General features: G+C 47.4%; 1 protein-coding gene across 5 annotated transcripts in view; it reads left to right on the forward strand.

The window, feature by feature from the left end:
- Positions 1-27,986, forward strand: part of LOC121009183 (phosphatidylinositol-binding clathrin assembly protein-like) — a 104,310-nt gene that overhangs the window by 24,549 nt on the left and 51,775 nt on the right. For 4 of the 5 annotated variants that reach the window (XM_040442106.1, XM_040442109.1, XM_040442110.1 and 1 more), the window contains exons 9-13: positions 3,646-3,731; positions 3,969-4,092; positions 4,645-4,781; positions 13,869-13,972; positions 16,122-16,265. In XM_040442106.1, the coding sequence (XP_040298040.1) occupies positions 3,646-3,731; positions 3,969-4,092; positions 4,645-4,781; positions 13,869-13,972; positions 16,122-16,265 (595 nt within the window). The remainder of the gene's footprint in view (positions 1-3,645; positions 3,732-3,968; positions 4,093-4,644; positions 4,782-13,868; positions 13,973-16,121; positions 16,266-27,986) is intronic. The other variant, XM_040442107.1, reaches the window with a different exon arrangement.

Below are 27,986 nucleotides of genomic sequence, written 5' to 3' on the forward strand. Positions count from 1 at the left end.
GCGAAATAGAGGGCCTCCTTCAGTTGCCATTTCACCTACCTGATTGTAGTGTGCACCTGTCTTGTTCTTTGTGGTACCGTGCGGCCCTATTTTCCCCTTCCCGGGCGGAATATAGGTACCATTGCTAACGCGGTAGCTGTTGCACCTCTCTGGTTCTAGGGTGCACCATGTGGCCACATTGCTCCGATCTTAAAGGTAGTACCTCTACCATCTCCAGATGCTGTACCCATTACACCTTTCTGGTCGTTTTCTGCACTACGCAGCCATATTTCTACTTTACAGGTTGAGTACCTGTACCCTCCAAATGCAGTAGCATTCCCAGATTCTGTGGCTATGTTTCCACTCTCCTTAGACATGCAGCCACTTTCCCTATATTTTAGGCGTGTGGTTGTATTACTCAAGGTGCTGGGCCCTATGGTGCAATCTGTGGCCCATACAGTTTCTGTATTACTGGGTGCTTTCTGCCCCCAGGTTCTAATCTGTGCTGCGGATGTTGGTTTCACCCTTTTGGTTCTTCCATACATCTCCACTCCGTTTCTGTCGTGCTCAATGGTCTCCTTGTACTTCTCAGGGCACTGTCTACAACAGGCCATCCTGGTTCTGCATGTGCATGGTTTCCATATCTGGCAGGGGTGGGCCAGCCCAACCCCCACCTTGTCGGTCTAGTGCTACTTATTGTAGCTCCAGTATATGGCTGATCTGTTCTGATCTGGCGGGTGGTCCACATACAACCATGCTCCCTACACCATGGCCAGGTGGTTGTTGGCCTTTGTGCTAGGGTTGCTCTTGCCATCTCTATAAGGTACTACGGTATGCTGCGCTTCGCGTTACCCCATGTTATAGAGGAGTACTCGCGTTGTTTCCTATTACAGAGTGGCCCATTCCTGGTGGAGTACAGGGATCTCCACTGGATCTTCTACCTTGTTGGGGCACGTAGCTGGTGTGCATCGGCCGCTGCAGCAGTTTTCGGTCATCGCTGGATGTCCTCTGCCACATGGAATCCTTCTGGGGTCATCAGCATTTTTCATCGCTGGACGTCCTCCCTGACGGGTCAGGGACAGGACCACTGAGCGCCACACACCTGCCTGGTAGGTAATTTTTCAGCTGGTTGCTCTGGCATCGGACAGGGTCCCGTAGTTCCTTCTGGGTCCAGGTGTTCTCGGTATTCCCTTATATTCTCTGCTTAGTTGTACTACATGACAGAGGGGCAGTCCCCTTGGACCTTGCCGTCGTTTGCACCTGTCAGGTACTTTCTCCCCCCTGGGAGTTTTCAGTACGCCGGTCGCGGCTGGTTTCTACATTTCTGTGTAGTCTCACCCGGCTTTTTCATGGCGACTTCTGCATTCCTTATGCATATGGATGTCTGTCAATTTAGTGGTACATCCCGAGCTGCTGTACTTGTCCTCTCTGGGACAATGTATACAGTTTGCTAGTCACTGTTCTTGGAATGGGTAGTTGTCCATGGCCAATGTCCCTTCCCCTATGGTAGTTTCATCTCTCCTTTCCTGGATATTCTGGCTTGCGTTGTCTTCTGGTGGTTCAGCTCCTGGTTCCTTGTGAGCCCATCCCGGGTACTCCTTCTGGAGTCCCTGGTCCCCGTTTATTTGACCACTCAGGTTCTGCATTGCAATCGTTTTTTTGGGGGGATCGGGGCCTGGGTTGATTGTTCCCTTTATGGGTTCCAATAACCTTGTGGTCTTCTTGGGATTCGTGTCTCTTTTCCCATCCTCCCACGTCAAGTACCTGGTATTGAGTGGTTTAGCACAACGGTTTGCAATTCCGCCGTATGGTCTCCTTCGGGAGGGACCTCCTCCTGTTGTAGAACCTTTCCTCCTTAGGCGGTTGGAGTACTCTCCTTCTACTTCCATGTCTTTCAGTCCAGTGTGTCCTGCTGAGATTTCCTGGGCCTGTATCTGGTTCCTTTTTTCCCTGATGCTTCACATGCCCAGAGTTTCCTCTGGCCTTACGCTTCACAGTGATATCTTGTTTTCCGAGGCTCGGGCCTCATCTCCTGTTTTTGGGACGCAGGTCTTACTCCTTTTTCCTGGCTTTTACCTACAACCCCCTCCTTCTCCAAGAGTTGGCGGTTTCCTCTAGCAGCCTTGGGTTTTCGCCTTTTAAATAGGGCGCATAACTTCATCATCTGCCTTGCGGTGAGGGGAGACCTGCTCCCTTCACATGTGAGCCTTGCTACGGCTTCACTCACTCGTTTGGCTTCCAGTACTTCCTTGTTTCCTTTCTCCCCTGGCCTGTCAGGGGTTGGCCACAGGTTTTTTCGCTCTTTGGGTCTGAGACAATTTAGAGCGTTAGGTAGTCCCAACACGCGGTGCTGTCCTAATTTTTTTTCTCCAGCCCTTGGCTGAGCTCGGTGTTCCCTTTTGCCGCCTTCTTGCATTTGGGATTTTCTTCCAGGCATTTTTCCTGGGGTGCTGACAGTCTTCTCTGATTCTTCCTTGAGGCTTCTTCCTTGTTATGGAACCTCTTGCCCATTCCGTGTTTTCTACTGTTGGGTCACATGGTTCTCCTGCACCTGTATACCCAACCGGTGGCATGGCTGTTCTTTTCCCACCCTCGGGGACTGCTTTGGGACGTCCCATGGTGCTGTGTCCCCCAATGCCATGCACGAGAAAATTGGATTTTTTGTACTCACCGTAAAATCCTTTTCTCGTAGTAGGCATTGGGGGACACAGATCCCACCCTATGTTTTTACTTCCGATTTTCCGGGCTGGTCTCTTGATCTTTCCCGGGACGGGAGTTGTTGGTTCCTTGCTTTTTTTCTCTCTCCTACTGCTTTTTGTACAAACTGAATAGCCTTGTGCCTGTGGAGAGGGTATAGCCCAACGGGGAGGAGCCAACACTTTTTGTGTCTAGTGCCTCCTAGTGGTAGTTGGACATATACCCATGGTGCTGTGTCCCCCAATGCCTACTACGAGAAAAGGATTTTACGGTGAGTACAAAAAATCCAATTTTTTTCTTGCCTGTTAGAAAGGTATGTGATGTAAACTGTAGTGAATGTAACCATCTTACCAGTGACTATATTTGCGAGTTATAACCTCCCTTCTGATCCTTAGCCTTGTTATGTGACCAGCACTCTGCCTTTCCATCTGACACAGGACAGGAAGTCAGTTCCTTCTCTATTCATTCCTATGAGACTGACATTGCTCCCATAGGAATACATCTAGAATCTTCTTGCCCACATATAATATTTGGAAAGTCTGAGTGCTGGTCACATGACACAGCTGAGGATCAGGAGGGAGGAGATAACTCACAAATGCAGGCACTGGTAAGAAGATTACATTCACTACAGATTACATCAGGTACACTTCTACAGGTCAGAGAATTTTTTATTTTAATGAGAGAGCTTCTTTAAGCCACTTGAATGGGACTGAGCTGCACCCAGGCCGCGTGAATGATGGTTGTGACATCACTGGCCTAGGGTAAGCAGAGAGATGGTCGCAGTACTCACAGGAGCTCTGGGTCTGTCCAGGCTGTGAGACCACCAGTCAGATGAAGACGACCTATCCAGAGTATGGGTCATCATTTACAAATAGTTGTATGACGTTAAATGCAGGTAATTTGGTCTTCTACAACTTTGCATTGACTTTTCTCAGAAAGGAGATCTAATTAATGACTATTCATCTGCAGGCACCCAGCAGTTTGCTGGAAGCACTTGAACAGCACTTGGCATCCCTTGAAGGGAAAAAAACAAAGGAGCTCTCAGCTGCTAGTCGGTGAGTTGCACAAAGTGTCCTTCTGTTGCCAAGTGTACTTCTTTTTTTCGTTAGATTCTTAATTGAAGGGCATCATCTAAACTCAGTTTATTGCAAATTTATTTGTTGATTTTAAGTGTTTCACACTTTAAGGGTCCATCTCTCAAGTGAAAGGAGAGGTGGAGTACATGAATTTCTTGTTTAATGTTGAATTTGACCATGTTTAATCTTGTTTTTGTTTTTTTTAATTTATTGTAGAGCTAGCACCTTGTCCAGTGCGGTATCTTCTCTTGCCACAACTGGTTTGTCTTTTTCAAAAATGGATGAAAAAGAGCGACTACAGGCTCTGGAAGAGGAACAAGCAAGGCTTCAAGCACTTAAGGTATTGTTCAAAAATCATAAACATACCCAGCTTAAAGAGACACTCCCATCACATTGGATCTGTGAAAGGAAGCATACTTTCTTGCTTCCGACCTCTGGGTCACAGCTCTTTTGAGTCACTTGCTCTCTTCTGCAGTCCTCCGGTCCCTGCATGTTAACTTCCGGCATGCAAAGTCATGTGAGCCACTGCAGCCATTGACTGGCCTCAGTGGTGATGTGCCCCCAAGCGGTACATGACCCAGCAATGAGGAGAGCTAGGGACCCACAGAGTCAGAACCAATCAGTGGGTGCAGGGAAAAATGCTTCCTTTGACAGGTCTAGCTGTAAAAGAACATATCAGCGATGGACAATCCTCTTTAAAGGGTTTTCCTTTATAAGGCTGTCCATATGCCCTGTGGATGGGGGTGACAATTTGCCTATCTGGATGGTTTTCATAAAGCCTAGAAAATGTTTTCATTTAAACAATGTATTTTGCCTCTTACTGTTATTGTACATAAACTTGATAAACTTTTTTTTTTTTTTTCTCTTAATTTAACTTTGGCTTAACTTTCAGGAACAGCGTCTTAGGGAAATTTCTGTAGTACCAAGTTCTACACCTGGATCAACCTCACCAAGTACTTTATCTGGAAAAAGTGTTAATGCCACCTCAGCTGTTGATTTGTTCTCAACACCTGCACCAACGACCAATAGGTGGGCCTATGAATGTATACAGTGATCAGTCAATAATAATCTACTATGCCCTATATTCACACACGTTGGAATTGGAAATTGTTGCAACTATTAGTCTATTCCGTTCTCCTGAATGGGGTTGTGTTTCTAGCATTGATTTCTACAAGCACTGTTCAGATCAGTAGATCACAGGAATCTCTGCTGCAAATCTGCCATGTGTGAGGTTCAAGTAGAAAAGCTGCTGCAAGATTGTTTCAACTGTTCAGAAATTAACTTCGTTTTATACGATTCATAGATTGAGAAAAGCCTAAAAAAGCATGTTAATTCTTTACTTGTGCAAAGTTGTTAAAATATTATCAATGAACTTTCAAAAAGCTTTTCATATGTCATAGCGACAATTTAAGGATTTTGATCGATGGTGGTCTGAGTGTTTGAGACCCCCATGATCCTTAGACTGAAGAGAGAGAAGCATTCACATATCACTCTCTCTCTTCGCTGCGGGAGAATTATTTGAGACAGACCCGTGGACTTTTTATTGAGCCCGTCTCCTGCAGCGAGAAGATAGAGAGTGCTATGTGGGTGCTTCTCTCTCCTTGTTCTAGCAATCATATCAAAGGCTTTTTGAAAGTTCAATGACACTCTAACATTACTAAAAACGTGCGATAGTTGATCTTTCTTTCTATAAAGCTGACCTTTTTTAACCCCTCCAGACATCCACCGTACATGTACAGCAGCTGTCGGGGCTTTAACCACCTCAGCCCCCAGTGCTTAAACACCCTGAAAGACCAGGCCACTTTTTACACTTCTGACCTACACTACTTTCACCGTTTATTGCTCGGTCATGCAACTTACCACCCAAATGAATTTTACCTCCTTTTCTTCTCACTAATAGAGCTTTCATTTGGTGGTATTTCATTGCTGCTGACATTTTTACTTTTTTTGTTATTAATCGAAATTTAACGATTTTTTTGCAAAAAAATGACATTTTTCACTTTCAGTTGTAAAATTTTGCAAAAAAAACGAGATCCATATAGAAATTTTGCTCTAAATTTATAGTTCTACATGTCTTTGATAAAAAAAAATGTTTGGGTAAAAAAAAAATGGTTTGGGTAAAAGTTATAGCGTTTACAAACTATGGTACAAAAATGTGAATTTCCGCTTTTTGAAGCAGCTCTGACTTTCTGAGCACCTGTCATGTTTCCTGAGGTTCTACAATGGCCAGACAGTACAAACACCCCACAAATGACCCCATTTCGGAAAGTACACACCCTAAGGTATTCGCTGATGGGCATAGTGAGTTCATAGAACTTTTTATTTTTTGTCACAAGTTAGCGGAAAATGATGATTTTTTTTTTTTTTTTTTTTTTCTTACAAAGTCTCATATTCCACTAACTTGTGACAAAAAATAAAAACTTCTATGAACTCACTATGCCCATAACGAAATACCTTGGGGTCTCTTCTTTCCAAAATGGGGTCACTTGTGGGGTAGTTATACTGCCCTGGCATTCTAGGGGCCCAAATGTGTGGTAAGGAGTTTGAAATCAAATTCTGAAAAAAATGACCTGTCAAATCCGAAAGGTGCTCTTTGGAATATGGGCCCCTTTGCCCACCTAGGCTGCAAAAAAGTGTCACACATCTGGTATCTCCGTACTCAGGAGAAGGTGGGGAATGTGTTTTGGGGTGTCATTTTATATATACCCATGCTGGGTGAGAGAAATATCTTGGCAAAAGACAACTTTTCCCATTTTTTTATACAAAGTTGGCATTTGACCAAGATATTTATCTCACCCAGCATGGGTATATATAAAATGACACCCCAAAACACATTCCCCACCTTCTCCTGAGTACGGAGATACCAGATGTGTGACACTTTTTTGCAGCCTAGGTGGGCAAAGGGGCCCATATTCCAAAGAGCACCTTTCGGATTTGACAGGTCATTTTTTTCAGAATTTGATTTCAAACTCCTTACCACACATTTGGGCCCCTAGAATGACAGGGCAGTATAACTACCCCACAAGTGACCCCATTTTGGAAAGAAGACACCCCAAGGTATTCCGTGAGGGGCATGGCGAGTTCCTAGAATTTTTTATTTTTTGTCACAAGTTAGTGGAAAATTATGATTTTTTTTTTTTTTTTTTTTTTTTTTTTTTTCATACAAAGTCTCATATTCCACTAACTTGTGACAAAAAATAAAAACTTCCATGAACTCACTATGCCCATCAGCGAATACCTTGGGGTCTCTTCTTTCCAAAATGGGGTCACTTGTGGGGTAGTTATACTGCCCTGGCATTCTAGGGGCCCAAATGTGTGGTAAGGAGTTTGAAATCAAATTCAGTAAAAAATGACCTATGAAATCCAAAAGGTGCTCTTTGGAATGTGGGCCCCTTTGCCCACCTAGGCTGCAAAAAAGTGTCACACATGTGGTATCCCCGTACTCAGGAGAAGTTGAGGAATGTGTTTTGGGGTGTCTTTTTACATATACCCATGCTGGGTGAGATAAATATCTTGGTCAAATGCCAACTTTGTATAAAAAAATGGGAAAAGTTGTCTTTTGCCAAGATATTTCTCTCACCCAGCATGGGTATATGTAAAATGACACCCCAAAACACATTCCCCACCTTCTCCTGAGTACGGAGATACCAGATGTGTGACACTTTTTTGCAGCCTAGGTGGGCAAAGGGGCCCATATTCCAAAGAGCACCTTTCGGATTTGACAGGTCATTTTTTTCAGAATTTGATTTCAAACTCCTTACCACACATTTGGGCCCCTAGAATGCCAGGGCAGTATAACTACCCCACAAGTGACCCCATTTTGGAAAGAAGACACCCCAAGGTATTCGCTGATGGGCATAGTGAGTTCATGGAAATTTTTATTTTTTGTCACAAGTTAGTGGAATATGAGACTTTGTATGAAAAAAAAAAAAAAAAAAAAAAATCATCATTTTCCACTAACTTGTGACAAAAAATAAAAAATTCTAGGAACTTGCCATGCCCCTCACGGAATACCTTGGGGTGTCTTCTTTCCAAAATGGGGTCACTTGTGGGGTAGTTATACTGCCCTGGCATTTTCCAGGGGCCCTAATGTCTGGTAAGTAGGTAAATGACCTGTGAAATCCGAAAGGTGCTCTTTGGAATGTGGGCCCCTTTGCCCACCTAGGCTGCAAAAAAGTGTCACACATCTGGTATCTCCGTACTCAGGAGAAGGTGGGGAATGTGTTTTGGGGTGTCTTTTTACATATACCCATGCTGGGTGAGAGAAATATCTTGGCAAAAGACAACTTTTCCCATTTTTTTTATACAAAGTTGGCATTTGACCAAGATATTTATCTCACCCAGCATGGGTATATGTAAAATGACACCCCAAAACATATTCCCCAACTTCTGCTGAATACGGAGATACCACATGTGTGACACTTTTTTGCAGCCTAGGTGGGCAAAGGTGCCCAAATTCCTTTTAGGAGGGCATTTTTAGACATTTGGATACCAGACTTCTTCTCACGCTTTGGGGCCCCTAAAATGCCAGGGCAGTATAAATACCCCACATGTGACCCCATTTTGGAAAGAAGACACCCCAAGGTATTCAATGAGGGGCATGGCGAGTTCATTGAAAAAAAAAAAAATTTGGCACAAGTTAGCGGAAATTGATTTTTTTGATTTTGTTCTCACAAAGTCTCCCTTTCCGCTAACTTGGGACAAAAATTTCAATCTTTCATGGACTCAATATGCCCCTCAGCGAATACCTTGGGGTGTCTTCTTTCCAAAATGGTGTTATTTGTGGGGTGTTTGTACTGCCCTGGCATTTGAGGGTCTCCGCAATCATTACATGTATGCCCAGCATTAGGAGTTTCTGCTATTCTCCTTATATTGAGCATACGGGTAATGAGATTTTTTTTTTTCCGTTCAGCCTCTGGGCTGAAAGAAAAAAATGAACGGCACAGATTTCTTCATTCGCATCGATCAATGTGGATGAAAAAATCTCTGCCAAAAAAAGAAAAAGGAGGGGAAAGGCGTCTGCCAGGACATAGGAGCTCCGCCCAACATCCATACCCACTTCAGCTCGTATGCCCTGGCAAACCAGATTTCTCCATTCACATCAATCGATGTGGATGAATAAATCATTGCCGGGATTTTTTTTTTTATATATACAAAGTGTTTGCCAAAGTATATGAACACCGCCACCTCCTCAGCTCATATGCCTCGGCAAACGTATCTTTTACTGCAGAGGAGAAATCTCGTCTTGCAGCGCCGCATACACCGACTTGCGTGTAATCTGACAGCAGCGCAATGCTTCTGTCCGAATGCACATCAGTGCTGCAGCTAGTCGATCGGTTGGTCCACCTGAAAGGTAAAAAAAACAAAACAAAAAAGAAAAAACCAGGCCGCAAAGCAATAACTTTATTAACTGTTGAACAGAACATAGAAACTTTTTTTAAACTTTTTTAACTGAACATTTAACTTTTTTACTTACCGGTATTTTTTTTTTTGTTTAGTTTTTTTTACCTTTTATAGAACAAACCTCTCCTTCCCCATGGGACAATGTGCAAAGCGCAAATCGCCCAAAGATGTGGCGAAGTACATTATGCACTTTATCCCAGGTGAAAGGAGAGGTTTGCAGCAGCTGTGAGTGAATGGGCCCTAATAGCCCTGTGTGCCTGTCCTGGTGAGATGTGATCCCTATGCTAAGTGTACCTGTGTGTGGTACTTCCGGAAACACTCTCCATAGCATAGGGCAGGGTGGTCAGCACAGTCAGGACAGAAATAGCGGGTGTCACGCCTTATTCCACTCCTGCTACAGACACGACATCTTTTTCGGGGTGACGGTTGGGTTGAGGTACCAGGAACGACACTGGGGAAATGTCGCTCGTGTAGACGGCTAACTACACTGGTGGATGGGGCCACGGAACCTCCTGGGTAAAGGAGGTTCTCGATGATCTCTTCCTGGAATTTGAGGAAGGATCCTGTTCTCCCAGCCTTACTGTAGAGAACAAAACTATTGTAGAGCGCCAATTGAATTAAATATACAGACACCTTCTTATACCAGCGTCTGGTTCTGCGGGAAACTAAATACGGAGACAACATCTGGTCATTGAAGTCCACCCCTCCCATGAGCGCATTATAGTCGTGGACACAGAGGGGCTTTTCAATGACACGGGTTGCTCGCTCAATTTGGATTGTCGTGTCTGCGTGAATGGAGGAGAGCATGTAAACGTCACGCTTGTCTCTCCATTTCACCGCGAGCAGTTCTTCGTTACACAAGGCAGCCCTCTGCCCCCTTGCAAGACGGGTGGTTACAAGCCGTTGGGGGAAGCCCACGCGACTAGTTCGCATGGTGCCACAGGCGCAAATCCGTTCTAGAAACAAATGCCTAAAGAGGGCCACACTTGTGTAGAAATTGTCCACATAAAGATGGTACCCCTTGCCGAATAAGGGTGACACCAAGTCCCAGACTGTCTTCCCACTGCTCCCCAGGTAGTCAGGGCAACCGACCGGCTCCAGGGTCTGATCTTTTCCCTCATAGATCCGAAATTTGTGGGTATAGCCTGTGGCCCTTTCACAGAGCTTATACAATTTGACCCCATACCGGGCACGCTTGCTTGGGATGTATTGTTTGAAGCCAAGGCGCCCGGTAAAATGTATTAGGGACTCGTCTACGCAGATGTTTTGCTCAGGGGTATACAAATCTGCAAATTTCAGGTTGAAATGGTCTATGAGGGGCCGAATTTTGTGGAGCCGGTCAAAAGCAGGGTGGCCTCTGGGACGGGAGGTGGTATTGTCGCTAAAATGCAGAAAACGTAGGATGGTCTCAAATCGTGCCCTGGACATAGCAGCAGAGAACATGGGCATGTGATGAATTGGGTGCGTTGACCAATATGACCGCAATTCATGCTTTTTTGTCAGGCCCATGTTGAGGAGAAGGCCCAAAAAAATTTTAAGCTCGGAAACTTGGACTGGTTTCCACCGGAAAGACTGGGCATAATAGCTTCCCGGGTTAGCGGTTATAAATTGTGTGGCATACTGGTTGGTCTCTGCCACGACTAAGTCCAAGAGCTCCGCAGTCAAGAACAGCTCAAAAAATCCCAGGGCCGAACCGATTTGAGCCGTCTCAACCCGAACTCCAGACTGCGCGGTGAAAGGGGGAACTACTGGTGCGGCTGAAGTTGGTGACTGCCAATCAGGATTTGCCAGCACCTCAGGGACTCTAGGGGCTCTACGGGCCCGTCTTTGCGGTGGCTGCGACGGGGTAACTATTGCACGTGCCACCGTACCAGCTTCAACTGCCCTTCTGGTGCTCGCTACTTCACCAGGTTGTACGGCAGTGCTGGTACTAGGTCCAGGAAGGGCTGCGCTGCTGGTGTATGCCTCACCACGTGATCCGGCAGCGACAGCCCCACTCTGCTGCTCTTGAAGCGGATCCTGCATAACCTGTGGTCTAGCGACACGGGGCCGGGTACGCCTGGTGCTGCCAGGGACCTCAACCTCCTCGTCCGAACTTTGGGTCAGAGAGCCACTGCTTTCCACAGGTTCATATTCTGACCCGCTAGATTCGTCAGATGAGGGTTCCCACTCCTCATCCGACTGGGTCAGAATCCTGTAGGCCTCTTCAGAAGAATACCCCCTGTTTGACATTTTGGACTACTAAATTTAGGGGTATTCCCTGAGACTACCCAAGAAAAAAAGCAAACCTGTCTTACAAAGGGGAGGCTAGCGAAGTACCGGAGGCTGCTGCGGTTGATAAAAAATATCAAAACTGATTTTTTTATCGCCGCAGTGCGTGTAAAATGAATGTGCAGTGATCAAAAAATAATAATTTTTTGTCACTGCGGTGGGGCGGGCGTGGGTGAACGCACGTGTGGGCGACCGATCAGGCCTGATCGGGCAAACACTGCGTTTTGGGTGGAGGGCGAGCTAAGGTGACACTAATACTATTATAGATCTGACCGTGATCAGTTTTGATCACTTACAGATACTATAAAAGTACAAATGCTGATTAGCGATACGCTAAACAGCGAATAAAAGTGACTGCGGTGCGGTGGGGTGGGCGCTAACTGACGCTAACTACCTAACCAAGGGGCCTAAACTATCCCTAAAACCTAACAGCCAATACCAGTGAAAAAAAAAAAGTGACAGTTTACACTGATCACTTTTTTTCCTTTCACTAGTGATTGACAGGGGCGATCAAAGGGGTGATCAAAGGGTTAATTGGGGTGCAGGTGGGTGATCTGGGGCTAAGGTGTAGTGTTGGTGTACTCACAGTTCAGTCTGCTCCTGTGCTGGATCCAACCGATGAAAAGGACCAGCACAGGAGCAGACAAGCCATATAACAGATCATATTTACTAATATGATCTGTTATATGACTTTGGATTGGATTTTTTGAAAATCGCCAGCCTGCCAGCCAATGATTGTTGCTGGCAGGCTGGTGACGAACTTGTTCTTTGAATTTTGCCGGCCCGCGATGCGCATGCGCGGGCCGGCTTGGAGCGAAATCTCGCGTCTCGCGAGATGACGCGTATATGCGTGATTGTGCGCAGCGCTGCCACCTCCGGAACGCGATCCTGCGTTAGGCGGTCCGGAGGTGGTTAAAGATGGTGCTCGCTCCGGAGTGGAGGGAGCACCATAGCCACCAGGTACCAGCTGTTTCAGGTGGAGATCGGGAAGGCATTCATTCATAGTAATAAACCTGAGTCTGTACTAGGCTTCCACGCTCACTACTTGTATATTACAGTTCAGGCCAGCAGGTGGCAGCACTGAACTGTAATATATTGATTTCTGTATAGACTAATGGAGCAAATTACATTGTTCTATACAAATTGCAATCTGATGATTGCAAGTTGGGGACCAATGGGGGACCTAACAAAAAATAAAAATCACCCCCCTTTCCCCAAAATAAAAATACACAGTTAAAAAAAATAATGGGCGCATGCCAAATGCCCGTACTATTAAAAATGTATTAAAAATAAATCCCATGCGGTGAATGGCATAATTGGGTTAAAAAAAAAAAAAATGTCACGCAGCCTTTAAGGAAGAATATAAATAAACCAGGTTCATTAGGCTGCTGTGACGAACACCATTTTCTTCTACCCTCCTGGCCAATGACAGACAGCTGCTGATGTTTAATCCTGTATGTAGTGGATGCCAACCCCTTAACAGGAAGTCAGGCAAGGGCAGCGTACTGATAAGTGTCTTAAGAGGGTCTGAGGTAGGCATACTGCAGAGCCATAGTAACACCTGTATGATGGCCACAGTCCAAGCGCAGGTCTAGTGACCTGATCATAGTGATGTTGTTAATTTGGATCATTACACCAGTGGCCAGGCTAGAATATGCAGTCATAAAAAAGCAGTCTAAATAAGTTTAGTCTGAATCTTACATAGTTTCACTAGATGCTCACACTTTTAGGCAAAAGCGCAGGTTCCCTAGGAAGGCAGTATTTGCAGTGGTGATTTGAATTACAGCTAGGTTACAATGATGAGACAAGCAATTAAAGGGATTTTCCAAGTTGGTAGTAAAAAAAAAATAATTGCCCACGTCAGGAGATATTATGAAATGTAAAAAAAGCTGTTCCAATGCTGCCGCTGTGGTCTTTGTTTACTTGCCTGTAGTGGTGATGTGCCTTCATTCTCTCCATGGCAGCGGTTACATGGATTGTAAGTAGGGATGAGTGAATCGACTTCGGATGAAACATCCAAAGTCGGTTCGTTCTAATATATCTGTATGGAGCAGGAGCTCTGTACAGTATTAGCTCCGATGAGCCGAAGTTATTGCTTCGCGAAGCCTTATTATAAGCTAACTTCAGCGCTGCAGCCATGTGAACGCAGATCCGGCAGAGACCCCCGGAGTGGCAATGCTGGAATGGCAGTGGGTATTAACTGGTGTTCTTTTAAAATTTTATTGCTTTCCTTGATCCCCTCTGTCCACTTGCTCAAAATTTGAACAGCTCTGAGAACCTTTAAACCATCAGTGCGGAAAAGATGATTTTCAGGTAATTGCCACACATGCTCCAAATAGTACATTAAACATTCAGAAGATTGTTTTCTGCTTTTAATGCAATTACCTTTTTGGTTATTGTCCTTAAATTTTACTTTAAATTAGAAACTTTTGTTCTTTGCAGTATGCCCAACCTTACGAGTGATCTATTCGACCTGCAGCCAGCATTTGTACCAACAGTACAAAGCACTCCTGCTATAGCGACATCTACAAACAGCACATGGGGAGGTGAGTCCAGTATTATCTTTGAAGTAATAGGAGTAGAAGTGACTGCCTTGAGGATATTCCTTTCTCTTTATGTGTTTAAATGGTTGTCTCAGCAAAGACATAGGTGGCATATTGCTAGGATATGCCACTAGTGTCCAATTTAGTAGAGTCTGACCACACTGATAGTCACTGACTAACCATACGGCTACCCAAAATGAAATGGAGCTGACGGCAGATTAAGTGGTGCAGCGCCTTTCTACAAACTGGTGGGGATCGGAGCCCTGTCAATTACTCATTGGCTGTTAATCCAACTCTTAAGGCCAGATTTATCATTAGATCAAGTCAAAATAATGGAGTGAAAAAGTCGCAATTTTTTTCGCAATCACTAAAACTGCGAATTTTATTTTCTGATAGTGGGTGTGTTTTCTTATGTAAATGAATCTCTAGACAGATTTACTATTGTGACAATTTAAAAAGTCGCAAAAAAATTGCGCAATTTCGCTCCAGTGAGGACCATGCTTATCTTATGCGACTTTTTAATAGAACATGCTACTTTTTTGTAAAGACGTGCGACTTTTTTGTAAAACCGCTTCCGTCAAACCACATTTATCACAGTATTAAAGGACCATTAATAAATCTGACTTGGCCAAAAGTGACTTTGGACATATGTAAAAGTGGAGTAAGAGTGTAATGATAAATCTGGCTCTTCGTATTTGATGAAACAGCCCCATTAAAGGGTTGTGCAATGCTACTATATTAATGACCTATCCGCAGGATCGTTCATCAGTATGAGATCGGCAGGGGCCCACTACCTGACATCCCCGCCAATCAGCTGTTTGAACAGGTAACAGCGCTCCTGCAGTTGCTGTTTCCTCTTCATATTACCTTCTCGTTGTCTCCTTATAGAGCTGAAACAATGTAATTACAACTGCTTGTGCTATTCAGATGAATGGTGCGAGCCGCTGTAATTACACTGCGCTGCTGCAAAGGAGACGACGCACAGATCATTTTGAAGAATCTATCACATGAACCTATCTTGAGGATAGGGCATCAGTATTGTAGGTGTATTGAAATTACTATAGAAAAGGTAACATATATTTCTTGCCCATTCCATTGGGGGACACAGACCATGGGTATAGCTTAGGCCATTACTAGGAGGAGACACTATGCAAATAATAAAAAACAGCTCCTCCTCCACTGGCTATACCCCCATGCTCCAACAGGAGGACCTCAGTTTTAGCTTAGTGTCGGATAAGGAGGTGACGATCCTGCTCCTGCAGTGTTGTCCCTGTAGTTTTTTCTTCTCTCCACCAGGGCAGTGGGGGCCTCCTGGGCTAGGCGCAATCAAGCCTCTACATCACAACTTTGTAAGGCGGCCACCTGGTCGTCCTTACATACCTTTACAAAGTTCTACCAGCTGCATTCTTTGGCGTCGGCTGATGCTGCCCTTGGGCGCAAGGTATTGCAGGCTGTGGTTCCTGTTTAACCGTTGGACGTTTTCCCTCTGGAGGTGCTGGTCTTCCCACCCCATGGACTGCTCTAGGACGTCCCATGGTCTGTGTCCCCCAATGGAATGGGCGAGAAAAGGAGATTTTTTGTGAAACTCACCTGTAAAATCTTTTTCTCGTCTTTTCCATTGGGGGACACAGCTCCCACCCATTCTTGTCTGTTGCAGGAGGGGTTGGTTCTATTCTAGTGGGACCTTATGGTTAACGGCCCGATGGCGGTGTTCCTTGGTTCTGCTTTTCTTTTGTTAATATTTGGTTTCTGATCTCCTTCTCCTACTGCTTTTGCACGCACTGAGGTCCTCCTGTTGGAGCATGGGGGTATAGCCAGTGGAGGAGGAGCTGTTTTTTATTATTTGCATAGTGTCTCCTCCTAGTAATGGCCTAAGCTATACCCATGGTCTGTGTCCCCCAATGGAAAAGACGAGAAAAAGATTTTACAGGTGAGTTTCACAAAAAATCTCCTTTTCTTTACAGGTCTACAAAACCCCAAATAATGATTAGGTTACTCAAAAAAATAACAGTTGAAAACCTTTAATTGAAAGGGCTTTACATCCTGGAGGTGCATCAGGGTGCCACACCACTACCATAACTTAAAACTGTACGTTTCTATGCACACTTTTGTCTTAGTTTTACAACATTGGTTACTTTTGATTTCTTCACAGGGCCCTTCTCATCTTCAAATGGAGTTAGTTCCCCACCACACCTGGACATCTTTGACATGCAACCAGTTGAAGAGGTTGTGAAGTCTACCCCTGCTTATAGCACTGCTTCATTTCCTTCAAAACCAACAATGGGACTTGTTAGTGGTAAATTTAGTTTTTAATATTTAATTTGTAAATGTCTGGGTAGTTGCATCTCCAGCTGACTTGAATTCTATCACTAGTATTTTTGCTGCACTGATTAAGGGACATCAAGGAGACAGAAGAAGCTATAAAAAGACTTTTTCACGTATATTAAAACGGGATTTTTTTATTTTTTTTTGTTGCCGAGATATAATAGTTTAAAGTAGCAGCCTGAAGAGAGATTCTGATGTCCCAACCCTGTCTGATACATGCAGGTACCATGTTGTATCTAAAACCCTATGGTCCCCTTTTACACAAGCAAGTTTTATGTCCGTATGCGATCCGTGTTACAAACAGACAGCATCTGGACTGAATCATGACCCATTCATTTCAATGGGTCTGTGCACATCTTTTGTTAATGTAAAAAATGAAAATCCAATATCCTATATAGTATGCGATTTTGTCTTTTTAGAACACACTTAGAACCAGCCCTGTACTGCACATGGACCCAGAGATCTCCCTATTCATTGCTCCAATTGGTCTGCTTGATTTTATTTCAAGATGCCAGCTTAGGAGGCTTGTCCTTTCTCAGGGGACGTGTCCTGTCTGCTGCAGCTGGTAGCAGGAAAAAAGGAGATGACTATCTAAGTCAGTCCCATATGTGTGACTTAGGGCTCGTTCACACGAATGTATGGGTCCCGTTCCGTGCATTGGGGCTGCAATTTGTGGTCGGCAATGCACAGAGAACATTCGTGAGGCCTCCGGGACGGAACCAGACCCATTCAACTTGAATGTGTCTGCATACCTCCGTTCCGCAAAAAGATAGTTCTTTGTGTGGAACGGAATCCCACGTAAACACTCCGTAGTGCTTCCGTGGGTTTCCGTTCCGTTCTGCCCCGCTCCGCATCTCCAGAGTTGCTGACCCATTCACTTGCGAAATGCACACGGAACGGTGTCCGTTTATTTCGGAACCCATATGTTCGTGTGTGAACAAGACCTTATCCAGTGATGAAGTTGTCTCCTTTTTCTGTGTTTCCAACAACATTGATTGAGCAGGCAAGTTTAACTAAGCCGACCTTGGAACAACCACACATCTATACATTTGAATTTAGCTTATTATTTCAGTACTGTGTTTAGAGAAGTTGCCAGGTTGTACATCTTTCTATGCTGGGCAGTCCTTCTTGGTGTTTGACCATTATCTCTATGCACAGTCATGTACGGAAGGCTGTGAGTCACTGAGTGACACTACCCAATGGACTCCTAAGGCAGTCTATACACATTATAGCTGACAGCTATCCCCTGACACCCCCCCCTTCCAATCATACACTTGAATACTTGGCCGAGCATGCATGTGTTCGCTACAGGGAGAGGGGACTACTCCGCTACCAGACTCCTCTGGTGGCTTCTTCTCGCCTGAGAACAAAAAGATTGTGCATGTTAAAATCCAACAGCCTGATCCATCTATCCCCCAACATCTGCTGGGGGGAGGCGAGGTAGGTGTCGGGATTAGATGACTGGCCAGTCCTTAAATATCTAATGTGTATGACAACCTTACACACAGAGCAGGGATTTAATCCACTCCCGCAGGCGCTGGCCAGGACTTGAAAGATGGCTGCTGCAGGTGCCATAGCCGTGGCTAATGTCGCCGATTGCTAACTTTTAACCCTTCAGATGCCATGGTAAAACGTGACTATGGCATCTGGACACGCTAAAACGGGGATCGGGGGAGCCAGAGTGTGTGCGGCAGCCCTTGTCCTCCTGTGTGACAGGAGGCTGCTGCACATTAGTTGCTATTGAGGCCCTTCCTGTGGCAGGGCTCCTTAGGGACACAATATAATTCCCATAAAAATACACATGGGCATTGCCTCTTGTGAAAACACCCATATTAGTAAAATATTAAAAAAAAATTCTCGTTAATGCCATTAGGGGGCACAGTACCATGGGTATATGCCCAGCTACCACTAGGAGGCGACAATAGATATGAAAAAGGTTGGCTCTGCCCAGGTGGGCTATACCCTCTCCACAGACACTAGGGCTAATCAGCTTTTAGTCTAGTGTCCGTAGGAGGCAGACACGACCTGCTCTTCTCCTGCAGGTCTTGCTGCTACTTTTTTTTTTCTTTTATTTTATTTTTTCTCTTCACTTTACAGGTGCAGGTTTTATCCTGCAGCAGGGGGTCTTTATCGTGGAGGTCCACTTTAGTAGCACCCCCTGCGAGCGCGTACCTCGCCAGTCCCCCACAGGTAATCTTACTCTAGTGCGAGTTTACCGAAGGGGTGACCCTACGGCACCGGAAGAAGACGCCAGATGGTGAGTATGCTCCCTACCCTAGCTAGGAACTCTTTCCCTCCCATCCATCCATACTCCATCGGGGTCCCCTCCCCGCTTGCCGTCCTTCCCTTCCTTCTAATTAGGCTTTATGCACACGTGACGTGAACGCATAGCACCCGCACTGAATCCTGACCCATTCATTACAATGGGTCTGTGTACATGAGCGTTGTTTTTCACGCATCAGTTCTGTGTTGCGTGAAAATCGCAGCATGTTCTATATTCTGCGTTTTTCACGCAGCCCTGGCCCCATAGAAGTGAATGGGGCTGCGTGAAAAACGCATTGCATCCGCAAGCAAGTGCGGGTGCGATGCGTTTTTCACTGATGGTTGCTAAGAGATGGTATTTGTAAAACGCATCGAAACGCATTGCACCCGCGCGGAAAAAACTGAACAACTGAACACAATCGCAGACAAAACTGACTGAACTCGCTTGCAAAATAGTGCGAGTTTCACTGAACGCATCCGGACCTAATCCCTCACGCTCGTGTGAAAGGGGCCTTACTCTAATCCCCAGCTTGTGCCTGGACTAGGCTGCGTATGGGGGTCGCTATGTCCGCCCTCAGGGCATTCCTTCTTTCCCTCCCCGAGGTCCTGCTATGTCTGCCTGCTTAGGGTGCTTCGTTTTTGGCTGCGGCATCTATTTTCTCCCCGGCTCCGACTGTGACAATGCCGCATCTGTTTTCTGATTGTTCCCTGCCATCCAGGGGTTCTATTGGGTCATTTTTCTCACCAATGGGGGTCGCTTTGACCCCCTTTCCGTGCATACCCTTATTTGGAGCCTTTTGGAGCTTTTTTCCGCTTTGCGGCATCAGTCCGCCGGGGGTGCCTAATTTTCGGCTACACTGCCTACTCTAGCCCCCGGCTTGTTTTGGGACTAGGCCAAACTCTTTCCCGACTTTTTTTTTTTTTCTGGCTTCCTGATTTATTTATTTATTTTTCTAAGGGTGTTGCCTCCCTCATGGCCTTCTAGAGGTCTCTGCACAGAATTTCTGGAGGGAGGATGAGATGTCCTTCTTCCCAGAGGGTGCTTTCCCCATCTTCACAGTGCCCCCCGCCTGAATGTAGCGTCATTGGTGGGACGTATTATCTTGGGCCCCTGCTCGGTGGTTCATGTTGTGGCAGGTCCCCTTGCCCTCCATCCTTCCCCCTAGGTTGCATCTGCTCATGCGGTGGCTGGGGGTTGCTGTGCTATCTGCCTGGCTTGCCTGCATGCGGTGACTGGATCCTGGGCTCAGTCGGGTTACCCTAAACTCTGTTCAGGGGTCACCGTCTCCCCACGTGGGTCCCTCACCTCCACCGTAGCCTGCGCCCATTCTCAGCTATGATGATGTTATGGCTCCCTTCCTTGCTCTCATCGCCCCTTCCCCCGGAGTCCTTTGCTTCCTGCCTCGTTCCATATCATGGGGCAGAGTTCAATAGCGGCCTTGGGTCTCCCGTCATAGGTCCCGCTCTTCCCCTGCACCCTGGTTTCCTCCCAGGACAGGACTAGCACTAAGGGAAACGCCTCAGGTTTATTCTGCCTCATCGGGGGACTCCTCTGCACCGATTCTGACTCTGAACAGAGCATCATGCGATCCTCCACCATACAGAATCTCTCTGGGTGGTCAAAGACTAATGTCCACTGAGAAACCTCTCCTCTCCAGGGTTGGTATCCCCTTTAGTGGATTTTCAGATGGCACTACCCTGGTTGCACAGGTAATTATCCAAACAGGTAAGTTAGCTTGCTGCCTCTCCAGTAGGTGGTGCTTTACCCGCCACTGTGTTAAGCACGCCAACACACCTATGTGGTGTCCCAGGTATGTACGCCTCCCCCTTCACGGGGGTACTTGTACCACTGCCAAATGCTGTATCAGGCAGACTTTCCTGGTTCCATTGTATCTCCTTTTCAGCTGGAGTAATTTCACTATTTCTAGGGGCTATATTCAACACACACCTCCTAGTGATGCTGTAGCCAAAACACCCTCCTGGTGCTAGTGTGCACCATGCAACCATATTACCCCCTTATTAAGCAGAGTACCTGTACCATCTTCAGATGCTATAGCCATTTCACCTGTCTGGTTCTAATACGCCCCATGCACCATATTACTCCATTATTGGGTGGAGTACCTGTACCATCTCCAGAGGCTGTAACAATTATACCTGTCTGGTTCTAGTGTGCACCATGGAGCCGTATTTCTCCCTTATCAGGCGAAGTACAGATGCCATCTTCAGATGCTGTAGCCATTGCACCTGTCTCGTTCTAGTGTGCACCATGTAGCCACATTGCTCCTTTCTTAGGTGGAGTACCTGTACCATCTCCAGATGCTGTAGCCATTACACCTGTCTGCTTCTAGTGTGTATCACGTAGTCATATTACTCCTTTATCAAGCAGAGTACCTGTACCATTTCCAGATGCTGTAGCCAAGTCTCAGGCGGAGTATTTGTAGTATCTCCAAGCGCTGTGCCCTATTGGTACAATCTGTGGCTCATACGGCTCCTGCATTACCCTTTCCCGGCTCTAATGTGTGCTAGGCAATCATGTGGCCCCTCTTCATGCGGAGTGATGGTACCATCCCCAGACGCTGTATTCATCACTTTTTTTCTGGTTCTAGTTTGCATTTGGCACCTCCATTGCCGTCATCCTCGGCGGTGTACTTGTACTATCTCAAGGCGCTGTATCCGACAAACCATCCTGGTTGTAGTATGTACCTGGTAACCATATTTCTCCCCCCCCCCTTTTTGGGCGGAGTAAAGTTGCAATTGTTAGATCCAGTATATGGCTGGTCTATTCACATCCGACACCCGGTGCAGTACCTCCTGAACCAGGCCCTCTGAGTGCACCAAGTCTTCTCATTTCCCCTGTACTAGGCATGATTTTTACTTTATTGCTTGACGCACTATTTAACAAGATTTCTAAGTCCTGTTATGCATCAGACAGCCACACTCTCTCCGCCATGGGCAGGTTATTGGCTATCATGCTAGGTTTGTTCTTTGTCAGCCCTATAAAGTACTACTGTATTCCGCACAGCCGCGTTACCCCATTTCATGGATTGAGTACTCGTGTTGTTGTTACTGCCTCTCTGCTTTGTTTTCAGAGTTACATGGCCCAGTCCTGACAGAGTACCTGGATTACCACTGGATGTTCTATCCTGCAGGGATACGAAGCATTGTGAGCACCAGCCGCTACTGCAGTTTTCGGGTCATCACTGCACGTCCTCTCTGATATGGCTGTGACAGGACTAGTGAGTGCCACACACCTACCGCTCGCTCTGATATTGGACATGGTCCCGTAGTTCTTCCATGGTCCAGGCGTTCTTGGTACTCCCTTATGCTCTCTGATTAGTGGTGCCACATGACAGAAGTGCCGTTCGCTTGGGCCTTGTCTGCACCTGTCATTTTCTTCCCCCTTCCTTGGGGGTTTCGTTGTGCTCTGCTCTCTGCTAGTAGCTGGTTTCTACATGACAGTGTAGTCTCTCCCGGCTTCCCCTGGTGAATTCTGCATCTTTTTCTGACATATGGATGTCTGGCGATTCTTTTACAAAATCCAGGGTGCAGTACTTGCCCCTTCCGTGGCAGTGTTATATAGTATGCTAGTCACTACACTTGGGATGGTTGGTTAACCAGGGTTGATATTTTTTTTTTTTTCCCTATGGTTGCTACATTTAATTTTTGCTTTGATAATCTGGCTATTATTGTCCTCATGTGGTCCAGTTCTGTGGACCCTACTTGAGCTTCTGACTGGGTAATCCTGCTTGGAGTCCCTGCCCTAATGATTCTTAGACCATCTAGCTGTCCGGTTCCCTCTGGGGAAGGTACTCATGGCATCTCTGACCGCACATGCTCTATATGACAGCTGCTTCTTTGGGCCCGGTTTGGTTCTTTCCCTCCTGGGTCCCCACAGGCTTGTTTCCCACTTAAGATTCTAACCTCTCTTCCAGGAGTTTGGTGCTCCGGTTTGCAATTTACATTAGTATTGGCCACTTCTGAGATTGAGCTTTCCCTCGATTTGAGAACTGTTCCTCCTTAGGCTGTTTGGAGGGAGATAATTCACCCAGCTGAGGGTTGTTCCAGACGGGGGAGAGATCCAATAACCCTGAGACACCCAGAATGTCTTTGACTTTAGACCACACTTTTCTCATAAGACCCATGATGGGGGCTCCTCTAAACCCAGGACGAACCTCCCCCTCCAAAGCTTCCAAAGGACACCACCCGTTTGCCACCCAGGTGAGTAATCTCCCTGCTGCTCCTCCACCGCCCCCCCCCCCCCTACTCCATCCTTTTGAAGTGCTGCAACTGCGCTGAGAGGAAATACATAAAGGGATTAGGTAGAGCCAGGCCCCCCGCATCCTTAGCCCTTTGTAGTGTTTCATACCGAATACGACTGCTCTTATTTTTCCACAGAAAGGAGCGGAACATACTTTGTATTTTATAGAAAAAATGCATAGGGATCCATACAGGAGAGTTTTGGAGCAAATACAAAAGCTGAGGCATCCAAATCATTTTAAGTAAATTTCCCCTGCCAATCAAGGATAGTGGTAGCTTATGCCACAATGTGGCCTTATCTTTGAATCTGGCAAGCAGGGGTAGAATATTGTTTGGTATGTATTTTTTCTGGTCAACAGCCACCATAATTCCCAGGTATTTGAAGGAGGATACTACCTGCAATTTAGTATGAGATAAACATACATTCATTGGCAACCGGGACATGGGGAGTATGACAGACTTATCCCAATTGATAAGCAATCCAGACTGTCTGCCAAATTCTGAGATGAGCGAGATAATGGGATCAATAGACGACGCTAAATCTCCCACATATAAAAGCATGTCATCTGCATAAAGCGATATACGCTCTTCTAATGCCTCTGAATACTGGCGTGTTGCGAAGAATGCAGGCCAATAGTTCTATTGCTATGGCGAATAGAAGAGGCAACAGTGGGCATCCCTGCCTGGTTCCCCTTTCCAATGTGATAGCCAGAGAAATCCCACCATTCACCCTAATCCTAGCCCTGGGCTGGTTATACAGCAGACGCACCCATCTAAAAAATCCAGGTCCACAACCAATCTTAGACAAGACTACCCAGAGGTCGTCCCACTCGACACTGTCAAAAGCTTTGGCAGCATCTAGTGAGACCACAGCACTACACCCCCCACCCTCATCTCCACCCATTTGCAAGTTCAAAAACAAGCTAAGATTGAGGGGCGTAGACTTTACAGGCATAAAACCTGATTGGTCATCATGAATAACCGTGTGGATAACTCGTATCAATCTATTAGCTACCACCCTTGCTAAGATCTTCACATCAGTCGTCAATAAAGAGATAGGCCGATAAGAGTCTACCTGGGAGGGATCCTTGCTGGGTTTTGGAATCACGACCACAATCGCTTCCCTCATCGAACCAGGCAGAACGCCCACCCGATAGGAGTCAACAAAGACACTATGTAAACATGGAAGGAGAAGTTCTTGATGTTTCATAAAGAATTCAGCCGGCAAGCCATCTCCCCCAGGAGCCTTGTCATTAGAAAAGGACTTAAGCGCTATCTCTAACTCCTCTAGCTGAAGGTCCCCATCCAACATTTCCCTGCGCTCCTCTGATAGAGAGGGCATGCAGATACCTGCCAAATAATTTCCCCTGTCTACACAGCCAACCCGGAGCTTGGATCTATATACCTCCCTAAAATGACCAAAGAAATCCTTGAGTATATCTCCATCTCCCATTCTCAAATTCCCATGGGCATCTCTAATAGAAGTAACGCAGGATGGTCCCAACTGAGTTTTAACTATTGTGACCAATAAGTGACCAGCGCTCTCACCCTCCATAAAATACCTCTGGGTCATAAAAGCGTTTATTTCTCGCCCAGTTTCCTTGGGGGACACAGAAGACCTTGGGTATAGCTCATCTCCCTAGGAGGCGTGACACTAAGTGAAGACTGTTAAGCCCCTCCTCCACAGCTATACCCTCAGCCTGGAGAGAGAGACTGCCAGTTTTTGCTTAGTGTCCAAGGAGGCAAGACACTCCCTGCTTTCTCCTTGTTTCAATTTTAGATTTTTACTTTTTTATTTTCTTTTTGTTCCAGATCATCAGGGATAACAGAGACGCACTAGACCTCTCTGTTCTCCCGGGGTTGAGCTGCGCCAGTGCCGGTCATCCGCACTGCTGCCTCCCCCACAGAAGGCAAGGTGGATCAGGGCAGCCCAGCTCCCCTACATCCCGCCAGCGCAAGGGTCGCCCGCACGCCAAGTCCCTCTCCCAGCGTCCTGCCACTACGGTGCCAGTAGCTGAAGGGGCGACCCTGCTGGAACGGACCGAGGGTGAAGACGACTATGGTGAGAGAGAGGCTTCTCCAGCCCTACGTCCCCCCCCCCCCGGTCTCCTGCGTGCCTGACCCTATACTGGGCCTATGGACCCTTCTGTCCCTGCTAGACCTAGGCTGGCCCCTGGGATGTCGCAGGGCGACATTCTGCTCCCTCTCTCCTGGCCTCCAGGACATTGGCACCCTTGTTCCTACAAGAGGAATGCCTAGGGAGCTGCGGAGGTCCGCAACTAGCTGCCCCTGACGGAGGGGTTATGCAGGCGTCCCACCCTCACAGACCCGATCTCAGGGTCCCCTTCCCTCTTACCGGCCACTACTTCAGGGCCAGAGGGCCCGCGCCTTGCTGCCACTGACCCTCCCTACTCTCACGGGCACCGGTCCAGGGGAAAGGTGGTTGTAGCTGCCGGCCATATGGAGCGCTGTTCTAGGCAGGGGCCCGCTCCAGGGGTGAAATGGCTGCCGGGTGCAGGGTCCTCACTTCCGGACAGCTGGGTGGGCACCGCGGCCTGCAAATGAGCGCTTCAACAGCCCCGGCCGACCGTCGGAACATTCCGGTCGGCCGGGCGCCGCAAAACTTGTGTTCCACTTCAAGGCCGCGATCCCGCTCTATCCGGGTCCCCGGCTCGCGGGGTGGGCACCCGCGGCCGGTATGTGCCGCTCCGTAGGCCCGGCTGGTACCTTAAATACTGTGCGGCCCCGGTCAACCGGGCGCCGCTAAAAATTTAGGCCCCGGCTCTTCCGGCCCGCGGGGTGGGCACCCGCGGCCGGTATGTGCCGCTCCGTAGGCCCGGCCGGTACCTTGAATACTGTGCGGCGCCGCTAAAAATTTAGGCCCCAGCTTCACTGCCTACTAGGCCGCAAAATTCAGGCCTCTGTTGGAGGGGGCTGGAACTTCTCCAGGCGCGAATTCTTCCCGCCTGGAGGTTCCCCCGCCCCCAGAGGATCGCAGTGCCGCCCCCCAGGCCGGATCCCTGTTAACCCTTTGGGTACAGGCCGGCTTCCGATGGGCCTGTATGGGTGGATCTGTGCCCTGTAGGTGGCCCCCCTTTTATTTTATTTTTTCTGCCTCAGTGAGGCTGTGTGTTAAAAAATAAATAAATAAATAAATAAATTATTTATTATATATATGACTTGTGGGCTGCGCAGGACGCTGCAGCCTCATCTCAGAGTGCTGCCTGTATACATGCCCCCCTTCCATAGGCGGCATGGTGTCGCGCTCCCCGGCTGCAGCGCTGCCAGGGTCTTTTTTTTTCCCCTTCTAGGCGGTTTCTTGCCCTCTCCGCGCTACGACGCTGGTCAAGTGCATGCCTTTTCTGTAGGCAACATTCGTCACCCTCTCCAGTTATGGTGCCTGCCATGTGCAGGACCCCCCTCCTGGGCGGGATACTGCACTCTCCCTAACTGCGGGTTGGCCTTGTGCATGATCCCCCTTTCATTGGCGGCCTACTGCAGTTTCTCCGGATACAATGCTGGCCATGTGCACGACCCCCTTCCATAGGTGGAACACGGCACTCTCACTGGATTCGCTGCCTGCCATAGGCATGACTCCCTTCTGTGGACGGCATTCGGCACTCTCACTGGATTCACTGCCAGCCATGTGCATGACCACCTTACATAGGCGGTATGATGTACTCTCATTGGACTCACTGCCGGCCTTGGGCATGCCTCCTTCCCGGGTGGCGGCATACATACACTCCCTCGGTCGGTGGTTGTTCTCTCGCCGGTACATTGTTGGCCATGTGCATGACCCCTATACATAGCGGGGTGCTTGCACTCTCTCTGGATCCGCGGCCGGCCATATGCATGACCCCTCTTCCGTGGGCGGTGTACGCACTCTCACTGGATTCGCTGCCGGCCATGGGCATGCCTCCTTCAGGTGGCATACACACATTCTCACCGACTGCTCGCATTCTCCCTGGATGCGATGCTGGCCATGTGCATGACCCCCCCCCCCTTCCTTTTCTGGGCGGCATACTACACTCTCACCAGATACGTTGCTGGCCTTGAGCATGGCCTCTAACATGGGTGGAACGCTTGCGCTCCCATTGGATACGGTGCTGGCCTTATGCGTGACCACCCCTCATTCCATGGGTGGAATTTTGCACGCTCACAAGATTCAAGGCTGTCCTTGTATGTGCTGTACTGGACTTGCACATGTTCCCCTTCATTGGCGGAGTAGTTACACTCTCACGAAATTTCGGTGTTGGGTGAATTGTTGCACACTCAATGCTAAGATAGCCCTGTGCATGCCCCCCTTTTTCACTAGGTGGACCTCCTGCGTTTCTGCTGGATACTGTGTGGCCATGTGCATGGCGCCTTTCTGGGCGAAGTATGGTATGCCCTACTTCTCTGACGTAGGTACGGCCTTGGGCATCACCCCCTTTTTGGGGCAGGCCTTTGCATTCTTGCCCACTGCAGCTTGCCAGGTACATTTCCCCCCTTTTCGGGGCGGTCAGTTTGCGTTCCATCGCATACCATACTAGTCTTGTGCATAACTCCTTTCAGTTTGCACTCCCGTAGATACTGTGGCACTCTGTGGCTGGCCCTCTTCGCTGAGTGATATTTTTGCAGTGAGCGGACGTTCTTGTGCGTTGCTTCCTTCTCGTCCCGTAGGTGGGTTGGCCTTCTCACTGCTTACGGGGCTACTCGTACGTATGCCTCCTTTCCTCCTGCGACATACTTTTTCTCTTGGGATACGATGATTGCCGCAAGCCTTGCACTATTCTCTAAGGAGATCATTCTGTCCATCTGTGTAAGCCTAAGGTGTCCAATAAACAACAAATGAATACCTTATATTTAAGTAGACGGGCTCTACTGTTCGCTACTGCACAGAGCTGGGTGGTACTCATTCATTTCGTTGGCCCATTTGTCCTTCCGCGGCATTGTTTCCCTGTGCTAGTGGTCGCATGGTCGAGAGCGCTGTCTGCAGCGCCCTTCGCATTTTATGTTGGCTCTGGCGGGACTACGGTCCCCTCGCCTAATACCATTTCCTCCTCTTCGGGTGCAGTGTGGTATGATTTTTTCCGGATTGGCGCCCTCGGTGCTTCAGTCTGATCTGCTACCAGGTTCGGGCCGCTCTTCTTGGGAAGGTCATCCAACTTCTCTTGGGTGCTCGCTTATACAG

The sequence above is a fragment of the Bufo bufo genome, chromosome 8, assembly GCF_905171765.1.
Source record: "Bufo bufo chromosome 8, aBufBuf1.1, whole genome shotgun sequence".
NCBI lineage: Eukaryota > Metazoa > Chordata > Amphibia > Anura > Bufonidae > Bufo > Bufo bufo.